At 41.3% G+C, this 10,837-nt stretch overlaps 1 protein-coding gene across 1 annotated transcript; it reads left to right on the top strand.

The window, feature by feature from the left end:
* The first annotated feature begins 3,749 nt into the window (after nucleotides 1–3,749).
* cryba2b (crystallin, beta A2b) lies at nucleotides 3,750–10,558 on the top strand. The gene is made up of 6 exons (XM_079170828.1): nucleotides 3,750–3,847; nucleotides 4,124–4,273; nucleotides 8,605–8,792; nucleotides 9,672–9,813; nucleotides 9,913–10,055; nucleotides 10,323–10,558. Exons 3-6 carry the CDS (start codon nucleotides 8,635–8,637, stop codon nucleotides 10,468–10,470), a joined length of 591 nt encoding a protein of 196 aa, XP_079026954.1. The 5' UTR covers nucleotides 3,750–3,847; nucleotides 4,124–4,273; nucleotides 8,605–8,634; the 3' UTR covers nucleotides 10,471–10,558.
* The last annotated feature ends 279 nt before the right edge of the window (nucleotides 10,559–10,837 follow it).

The raw sequence follows: 10,837 nt of genomic DNA, 5'->3' as shown, positions 1-10,837 counted from the left end.
CAACGCACCATGCGACAGGTGTCCGTGCATGCCCTGAGGATCATCCGTGTCGTTTTTATCCATGAGGGGTGGAGAGAGAAAAAGAGAGGGAGAGAGAGAGATAGAGAGAGCATGAGAGGTATAAAAGGTGTATACCTGACACAAACCCCACACATCCGATGCACGTAAAAGGTGAGCCATATCTAACCCAGCTTGCACATTTTTGGCCTTCATCGCTTTGCTTCTTATGAAGGTGGGCTGCATGGCTTTTTTATTCATTGTCTTTTAAATTTCCTTCAGAGTGTCCATTCTTACAAGGGTGTACATTTGCTTGGTGTTCTAACTTCTCCCAAATCTTCCTCCAGAGGTTACCTGACAGCAGAGAGGCCAGCTGTTACTCGCTCACTACTACCTTGACTTCTCTGCATCATCGTCGCACGGTGATCCGTTTCTGTGACTTTTTCATGTCCGTATTTGCTTCACGTTGAGCCACACGTACAATACCTGAAGATTAAGTTTTGTTCGTTCGGCTCGCGTTATGCAGGTATGGACTGGCAACTGGGAAAGACACAAAGCTTCTTTTTTCGTCACAGGAGCATCACTGTTGTTAAACCACTGTCAAGTGTCAGTTCAGACAAATAATGGAGTGTTGGTTTTGGTTGTTTTGAAGTTTGTTTTAAGGATGTTCATGGGCAGCACAAGTGAGCCAAATTACAGGAATGAAAGTCTTGAAAATCTTCAAAAATGTAAAAGACATTTCTGAAAAAAAGACACATCAGCCATAAGGTCAGGAGTCTGGGTCGTTGCTTTATCTAAGATGACTTGATAACAGCATAGATTCGTTGGCTGAAGCACCAGGTGTACAGCACATTTCACTGAATAGATTGCCTTATTTGCATACAGCTGGCAACAAGGCAATGCTCTAAAGAAAGCCATGTCAGCCTTGGACAACATGTTGCCTGACTGCTGGAGTCACAATCATTTATCTGAAGGTGAAGTGAAAAAAAATAAATTCCTGGAAGATTAATTTCCTGACTCATTTGAGAAGACATTTAAAGACACTATAATATGAACCGGTGTTTGTGTCGAGCAAAGGAAAGCACAAGAAGGGTTACAGCAGGTGAACTTGGTTGACTGAATCAGTGATTCAGGTTATCAAGAAAGGATGCTCATTGATAAAAAAAAAGATGCAGTTTAAATACTGAAAAGGTAAAAATAAGATTATGAATTGCAGTTTCAACCATATGTTCATGTAAAAACCTGCTCGATTTGAACAGACGTGCCTGTCTGTCCAGGTCAGTAACGATGCTGCAAATGAAAGACAGTATAACTGCTGATGTAACTGACATTAGGAAAAGTGTCCAAGTGATGGTCATTAACTGTTTGTTTTCTAGCTAGAGGTTGAACTCATCTAGATGTGCCTGTTTGAGCTTCCCCCTGGATGATTTCATATGTGCTGAAAAGGTTGACATTTACAACGATGGGGATGATTATCTCCGTATCGTCCCTTGGTGCCTTTTTGTGATAATTGTTTTCCCGTTGGCACATTCATGTTGACAGCATGTATTTTCCACCGGGGCCTATTCATTACTGTCCATCTCCTACGTCACGAACTGAGGCTGCAGGCGAGCACCAGGGAGCAGAGAGATGGGCTTAATGGGAGGCTATGTTAATCATTAACTAAACATTAACCACTCACATACACACACCAGACATCTGATATGGGCCATCTGCCATTTGGATGCTATGGTACAGCATTCATCTATCACACTTTTACAAGTCATTGTGTGTATTGTTCCTTCTGTTTATGAGTATATCGTCTTTTCAGCGCTTTATTGTGTGATTTAAATGAACACTGGTGTTTTCCTTTTATCCAGCTCTCGGATGACGAGGCTAAGTGTTTTTGGATTTCAAACAATAAATTAAAATGTTGCAGCTATACGATTCCACCTTACTAAAGAGTAAACTGCCATTTTACATTCCCAATTCAAGTGGATGAATTCATTCTAAAGCCACGCTGAAGCTTTTTCATCTAGTGGAAAAATAACAACGACATCCAGAGCTAACGTACGGTGCCAAAACACATGATACACACACAGATTGCGATCCCCGACCAATCTAACTATTGACTAATTGTTTATTGAAATAAACAATTTATATGAAAAAGAAAAGTTTCTACTAAAGACTAGGTTCAAACACGAGTCAAATTGAAACATTTGACCTGCATATGAGCCGACGCTAAATCACTGATGATCACTTTCTCTGAAAGTCTAACACATTATGTCATACATTTAAAATTCATTTTGAGTGGTGATCTCTGTGACTGAATATGTTCCCACACTACAGCACGTCCCATGTACGCTCCAACTGAAGTTACATACAATATACAGTATACTTATCTTTCATGCCCGTGGTCCCCCCCTGCAGAATAGTCCTTTAACATTGTGTTCATTTTGGTAGATCCCCTTCACTCTTTATTACCTCGAAAAACATCTCGTCATCACCTTACAAGAAGAGACATTAATTGAAAGCCGGCCCAGCATGTCATTCTTTACCTGAAAGCATATTTGCCTCTGCTTAAAGCTCCAGTCAATATTTGTTTAACGCCAGAGGAAGCTCGCGCTCCTCAGTATCCTGGTTACCTTGCCCCGATTTAAACTGACTATCCCAACTGGTCCTGCTGCTGCTACACCCTTCCTCCCAGCTCCCGGAGCTGTATTAGCAAGTGAGTAATATGTTAACAATTCAACATAGAGCTTCAGACAGATGCTTCTTTCTGTAAAATTAAAAAGGTATGAATGTATATATTCAGTGGAAATTGATTTCTTTTCAAATCACCATTTGATACAGTATGAAACTGGTCGGAAATATCACATTGAATTTGTGTAGAGATATTTTCTCATCTTTAAAATAGGCCTGATAATTACCCTCTCAAAGAGGGCAGATACTGATTGTTTTAATTATAGGATCATTGTGTAGCATTACTTTGGCGACACTACAAGACACATATTTTCACTGAGAAGCCTTTTCATTATACTGTTACTGTCATTTCTTTAAAACACACAACATGAAAGAACTCTGTAGCCATGAAGGCCAGACGATGCAAAAAGAGGTAGAATCCAGAAACATGCAATATAAATGCATTTAATACTTTTCTATAATATACCCTCTGGGTATCATTTTACTTTTACCTTTATTTCATATGGTTTTGCCTGTTTGGCCAGCTAAATGCAAACAGAGAAAACATACACAAAAATGAAGAGGAATCACAAAATATATGATGTTTTAAGCAATTAATGTTGTATTGTCATTCTGATTATACAAGTTCTAATTCTACATGTATTGCATGTGTGTCTGTCCTGGAAGAGCGATCCCTCCTCACTTGATCTTCCTGAGGCTTCTCCCTTCTTCATTAAAGTCATTTGACCGTCTATATCAAGGGAACAATGACAGAAGCTGTTGTATGTATATAAAGCTTTTTATAAATGTTGTGCAATATATAATCTCATTTCAAGACTCCTGCCGCCCCGGCCGTGACCCTAACTCTGCTCTGCAGGGCCGTACTGTATCAGTATCATTAAGAACACTGTTTGTATCTGCACAGCGGGGACATGATTACATTTGTCCTGCCTGCCAAACTGTTTGCTGCTATCTGTAAATGGTAAAGGGAGTTCTTCCCAAAGGCTGTGTGCATGTGTGTGTGTGTGTGTGTGTGTGCTGCCTGTGGGCTGTGTGCTGTTTCCTCTGACAGTTACCGATAATGAAGAGTCATGCAAATGGCCAAGCCCTGTTCCCTCTCCTGGTTGGCTACTCCCTATACCTTCTCTCTTTCTGACAATATGCAGTGTGGAGCGCTGCTGGATGAAAAGTGAGCATTTGAGATCTTGGAAAGGAATTATCTCGATAAGCTGTGAAGTGCTCTTTATTAGAACGAAAATGTAACCATCTAACATGAAAAATAACAACCGTGGTAACAAGCTGCTGTTAGTTTAGAAAAGGGAAATCAATAAAACAAATAAGAATGTTGAATATTCTTGCTTTGTCTAACTCTTTTAAGAATACATAATCTTTCTATGTAGCCTTACGGGCACAAGCGCAGAACATATTAAAGTCTACATAGTGTTTCTCTATGTTTTTCCTGCAGGTAAATCTAGCTGGTTGAGTGTCCGCGCAGAGATCAGCAGGGACAAGTAGAGGCGGTAGGAGCAGATGTCCTGCTCGCATATCATCCTAACCTGGTTTAATCTCCACGGTAACCTTCCACCTGAAGGAGGGCATTTATTCAGTGCAATCTGTAAGTCACTGTGTGTGTGTGTGTGTGTGTGTGTCTGCTCTTGCATGCAAACAGGTTTGTGTGTGTGTGCAGGTGCATTCACTGACTATTCAAATATTTCGGACTCACACTGACCCGGAAAAAAAGAAAATCTCTCTCAGCAGTGTTAACACACTTATGCTGTGTGAGTATACTGGCTTGTGTGAAATTATGATTCCATTCGAATTCACTGTATGGCCTGGAAAAATAACAACAAAAGTTCAATGATAATTAAATGGATGATGCCGTCATTTGAGTTTCAAACCGAGTGGAGATAAGACTCAGACGTCTGCACACCAGAACTTACCAATCAAAGGTAATAATAATGATTAATTAACACCTTTGAATTTAATAAAGAATCACAATGAAGCAGTGTTTGCACCATACTGTAGGGTGCACCCAGCAGTGTACAATGATCTTATATTATAGTGAATGTAATACCATGCAGTGCAATCATAAAAGGATCCCGTGTCTGCATGCTTCCTCAATGATATGAAGCCAGTGGCCTGTAGATGTGTCATGTGACCAGTGAGAAGGAAAGAGTAGTTTTTTAATACAGCAAGATAAGGATTCAAAGTAGAACAGTACTATCTCTATACTAGACTACACTGTATGTACCTGACTCATGCAAATCCACCCAGCTGTATTTAACTGGGAAATGAGCTGAGTGTGTGTGTGTGTCTGCGTGTAAATGAAGGTAAGGATCTTCTGCTGATCCATCTTGTCAGACCTGGTGAATACAAATGAAAGACCTTTGCGTGTGTGCTACCTGAACTACATAGGGTGTCTACATACATAAAAAATGTTTGTGTGCATGACGCACACACATACACACGACATCTGTGTCTATATAAGCCTGTCCTTTCACCTGCTCATCACCTGCTCTGGGGGCAAGCATCTGATGACATAAACACACACACACACACACACACACACACACACACACACACACACACACACACACACACACACACACACACACACACACACACACACACACACACACACACACACACATTTGAAGAGACACACGTAGAGACAAGGACAATGAATGGGTTAACAGAAGACAATGAGAAAGCTGTTTATACAAGTGAACAGCTCAGACATGCCCACAGGTGGACAACACACACACACGTGCACACACACACACACACACACACACACACACACACACACACACACACACACACACACAATTTGTTCACTCTTGGGGAGTTTATATTGACTCCCATTCACTTTTTGGAGTCTTACCCTAGAAATGACAGCGTAGTCAGCCAATTAGCCTTAACCTAAACCTAACCTAACTTTAACTTTAAGCCACGTCTCCACCCTAAATATAATGGTTTACATTATGGGGACTTGCATTGTGCTCCCAAAATGTAGTCGAGCCCAATGTGACTGTGTAAACAGATTTATATTCCCACAGCACAAGTATTACACACCCACACATACACACACTGTCATAGTTGTTTCTGACGTTAGATACTTCCACATGAACTCCATCTCAGTCCTTTGTAAGTTCTTGTTTTGATGTGCTGTCATGCTTGTACTATGACAATAATATTGACCATTATTTTAACAAGAGCAGGCCAATTTCACAAGTTTCTGCCCATGTGTGCAGTAAAATACACACGTTGGCCACTAGATGTCACCAATGATGAATGAAAATACATCACTAAAATCTTTGTGGTTATTGCAACGCTTTTGTAACACTGGTGTATTCGAAAATTACAAAACATGCAAGAAAAATAGCAGTGAAGGGATATAGTAACGCTGACAATGAAGGCTCCATTTTTAAACAGTAAATGTGGTTCAGATGGTTTGCCAGTGTTCAGTCAGTGGTGTTACAGCTTGTCATTGCACACCAAATAATCACGTAATTAAATAGGAATGCATTCATCTACTGTCATTTATGTCAAATCTAAATATGTATTGTATTATAATTATTTTGGCTTCAGACAAAGAGAAAGAAGCAATGCTAATACCATTACATTACTGTTATAAGCCCACACAAGAACAATATAATACATGACTATGAGATGGTTTTTATTCATGATGTTGATTGATGATGTTACACGTGCCTGTCTAATCGCGCTCTGTAGCTGTTTGCAGAAATGTAACAATAAAGGCAAATCCATAATCAAATGTGGAAACGGTAAGGCAAGGCAAGGCAAGGCAAGTTTATTTGTATAGCACATTTCAACAACAAGGTAATTCAAAGTGTGGTAGAAACTGATGAAAGTTTGATGAGTAACATGGTATCATGCCCAATTTAAATCACAGGTCTTTAAATATAATATAGGGACTACCACCGGGCCACATTTAACTTATTAATGTTACTGGTGTTTTCTGAAGCTGTAACTATTTGAAATACAGGAGAAAATAATGTATATAGATCATGTACTTGTATTTAAAATCATCATTGGACATTTGAAAATAGTATTTAGCTTAAAAAAAAACAGTGTTGTTTTGTATTCCAATATTAGATATGTTCTCTTCCTAAATTATATTTGTCATTCAGCCCTTCCATTTCACGATTATTCTCCCTTAAAGATGATTATTTCCTAATTCTTATAATAAAATACTTTTCTTCTTATGTCATGTTTTACAATGAATGACCAGAGCGCTAGTGTGGTTGGAAGTGTCGGCTACCAAAGCTACAGTGCACTCCGATGTCTTTTCTTGGAGCATATATCGTAACATACTCCCACCCATATGAGCTCGATGACATTTTGTAGCATCCTGTTTATTTGGGGGATGATGCTCCTCATTTCTATTCCCAAAGATATGTTCCAAAGCCACAACAAGGAGTATAGGCCAGGTTCTCCAACAGTCCTGGTCAGTACATGTAGCTTTCTACTATAGCAGTTCATGCAGTAGACTCAACCGTTGGACAAGAGGAAGATGAAGACGCCCTCCAGATGAAACTGGCACATGTCCTAGTACTGTCTTTGTGAGATGCCTTGGGCCCGTTCTCCACCTTTAGTTTAGGATTCGGTTTACCTTCAGCCGAGAGGGAGAGAAAGAGAGAGAGAGAAAGAGAGAGAGAGGGGATCAGCTCCTAGAATGTGTCTATTATCCTGCCACACCAATCAAACTGTTGTGTCAGTGCGTTACCATTGTATGGTCCTGGGTCAGTTTGCCACTGACCGTGGCTGCCATATTGATGACTAAGTTACTTTGGGGCTCTGAGGACAATGGTACTCTGGAGCCTCCACAAAGCACGAGGCTAATGCCCCCCTTTCAGCTGGCCCGCTCAGCTGCTGAGTGTGCAAGGCTGCTGGGCAAATGGAGTGGCGCAGGTCCAGGGGGCCCGGCCCTATAAAAACACAGGCAAGGGTCTCTCCCCCGACATTGATTATACTGGATCTGTCCCACCTCAGTACTGTCTGTAAGTATACCAACACACTGCCTCAGACTCAGCTAAGAAACTGCAATCAGGGGACAGCTATGTGTACTGGGGTGGAGCCCGACAGCCACCAAGATGCTGCCCATAGTGTTAGATAGACAGCCATGCAATTTGATTGAGACTTGATTTGCTAAGAAGTAAAAACATGGTAGCTACTTCATAGCTTTTTTTTTTTAGGGTGACACAGTTCAGCAGTCGTTTTAGTGCGAAAAGCTGGCAAGATGATGCCTTATAGTTGTGCTTGTGTTTGGCCTGTAGATATCATACAAATATGTTTGTCAAACCAGGAGGCTAATGTGCTATTTTGTATCTTCAAAACTGAAGAAATTAAGCTAGGTATGGTTAGCAACTCCTGTTAGAAGTGATGACTTCTGCAGGAGAACTGCAAATGGTACTGGAGACAGCATGCACGCTCTTGAGCTGTCTCTTACACATATGTGGTTTGCTGTTACGGTATTTACTTCTGGTAACAGTAGTTGTACAATTTAAGGGGAGGAGACATGTCTGTGGTTCTAGATTGAATCTCTTCAATGGAAACAGAGACAAATCTGTACTACGGAGAAATGGAAAAATGATGAATGACAGGAATTGTTCCCTTCTGGTGACACCTTTGGGAGATATTTATTTCCAGAGTGAAGGTGCAATAATATGCTTTGAATAGAAAGGCTCTGGTTTGTTTTCAATGTAGAAACCATTTCTTTACATCTAGCTAAACAAAAAGATTGTTGTTTCATCTGTCTCATCAAAAAAAAAAGAATCCAAATCCAAACATTTACAGTTACTCATTTACTTCTTTCAGTCTTGTTGACAGTATCACTACTCAGGACATGCGGGTTTTGTTGTGATTCTGATTTTCTATCTATTAACACTGACTGTGTTTTTTTAAACCCTCCACCTTTGCCAGAGAGTAACCCCTAAGGGAGAAGCAGCAGCCATGAACACTCAACAGATGGAGCAGATGGGCCAGTTTAAGATCACAGTCTGGGAGGAGGAGAACTTCCAGGGAAAGCGCTGTGAGTTCATGCTGGAGTGCCAGAACATCATGGAGAGGGGCTTCAACAAGATCCGCTCAATCAAGGTTGAGAATGGACCGTAAGTCAACATTGTTGGTGCTCTTTTCCTCCTGCTCTCTCCATCTATCTAGTTTTGTATTGTCCTCACATCATAGAAATCACTTCTCTTTCACCTCTTGACCTCTTCTGTTTTTTTATGTGTTTATGTTTGAACACAATTAAGTTCGGACATCTTTATGATAAGGTTTGATTTCAGTCAATGATTTGCTAGAATCTGGTTGAAATTGTACCGAACTGAATACATAGTATCTGAGTAATAATGAGAGTGAGTTTAATTTCCACAGTATGTTGGTCTGCAGTCTTTATTAAACACTCATTGCTGCTTAAAAATTGCATTTTCCCCCAACCATAATAATAACTAATAGAATTCCATTATTTGCTTCTCTTGCAATTCTAATTTACTTGGCATGTATCGTTTGCACGTGTGTGTGTGTGTGTGTGCATGCATCCAAGTGTATCCCTGATATGAGTTGGATGTGTGCAGCTGCCGGCTATGAGCCAGAATGGCTGACTGACTGACTGGCGATCAGATAAAAAGCCCTGGGTGCAGCAGCAGCAGCAGCAGGAGCAGCAGCAGCAGCAGTATTTAATGTTTGCTTTGTGCTCCCTTTGACAAAAGAAGCTGCATGTTGTTTTCACTCCGGGCCGTTCGGTGGGCGTTGGACTCTGTTGTTTAACAAAGAGGACAGTTCCATTGTTGTTGCACTAAAACGACTTTACATTTAGTGGTTCATTATTGTTCTTGTTTTAGAATTCTATCAATGAATTAATACGTTCTAGATATTTTACATATGGTCTGCTCATTTAACCTCAACCTTTCAATCCTCGTCCTTTCTTTCATCCCTCTTTCTCTGTCCCCCCCCCTCTCATGTCTCTCCACCTCATCTTTCCACTCCAGTTGGGTGGGTTTTGAGTACCCAGAGTTCCAGGGACAGCAGTTTATCCTGGAGAAGGGAGACTACCCTCGCTACGAGGCCTGGAGTGGAAACAGCAGCTACAGAACCGAGCACATGCTCTCCTTCAGACCCATCAAGTGCGCTGTGAGTTACCACATCCTTCCACTCATCCCTGGTTTTTGTCTTTCTAATAGTCAGACCGGTCAAGTGGCTGACATCCTTTCTCCGTCTCTGTCTCTGCAGAACCACAGTGACAGCAAGGTGACCCTGTACGAGTGTGAGGACTTCCAGGGCCGTAAGTTTGAGATGTGCGATGACTACCCCTCCCTACAGGCCATGGGCTGGTGCAGCAAGGAGGTGCCCTCTATCAAAGTCAACTCAGGAGCGTAAGTTACACATCTTCCTCGGGTTTACTGGCATCTCTCTCTTTCTCCTGTTTCTCCCCCTTTTGCAGAATCCAATCACTGCTCAATAACTTTGGTCAAAACACATGACATAAATCATTTTTTGTCATTTATCAACCAAATGTCTGTTATAATGTTTGTGTAAATGGAATATTGTAATCTGGGATCTGTCCTTGACTCACCGCCTCTCTCTCTCTCTCTCTCTCTCTCTCTCTCTCTCTCTCTCTCTCTCTCTCTCTCCCTCTGCAGCTGGGTGGCCTACCAGTTCCCTGGTTACCGTGGCTACCAGTACATCCTGGAGAGAGACAGACACCAAGGCGAGTACAGAAACTACAACGAGTACAGCACCCAGGCTCACACCAACCAGGTGCAGTCCATTCGTAGGATCCAGCACTAAGCCTTCTTCCTGCCTGCCTGACCCAACCTGAACAAAAAAAAAAGAAACTCTCCCCGAACCCCCGTTCCTCAACTTGAACCCCCGGACAGACCGCTGTCACAGAACAGTAGACGGACAAACTCTTTCTATCACTCTGTGGCTCTGCATGTATGGATATCTAAGTACTACTTCTTCTTCTTGAAATAGGAAATAAAGGCTTTTCTTCAAAACTAGAGACTGTTTGTCGGTATTCCTTTTTCTTTTTACATTCTTTTTACAATCACCAAAACTAAATAAATCTAAATCTGATTGGCTACATTGAGCGGTCGGTGCACAAGCAATGCAAAATCAGAGCCCCTTATTCTCTTTTAGCTTCATAGAGCAGGCT

The sequence above is a fragment of the Pholis gunnellus genome (genome assembly GCF_910591455.1).
Source record: "Pholis gunnellus genome assembly, chromosome: 12".
In the NCBI taxonomy this organism is placed as follows: Eukaryota; Metazoa; Chordata; class Actinopteri; order Perciformes; family Pholidae; genus Pholis; species Pholis gunnellus.
Note: the sequence above shows the minus strand (reverse complement) of the source record. Positions and strands in the feature narration are given on the sequence as shown.

Bases quoted from the DNA above. Each gene is read 5' to 3' on its own strand.
- cryba2b (XM_079170828.1), top strand. From the start codon at position 8,635: ATGAACACTCAACAGATGGAGCAGATGGGCCAGTTTAAGATCACAGTC. The intron at 9,814-9,912 runs GTGAGTTACCAC...CTGTCTCTGCAG, and splicing joins TCAGACCCATCAAGTGCGCT to AACCACAGTGACAGCAAGGT. The intron at 10,056-10,322 runs GTAAGTTACACA...CTCCCTCTGCAG, and splicing joins ATCAAAGTCAACTCAGGAGC to CTGGGTGGCCTACCAGTTCC.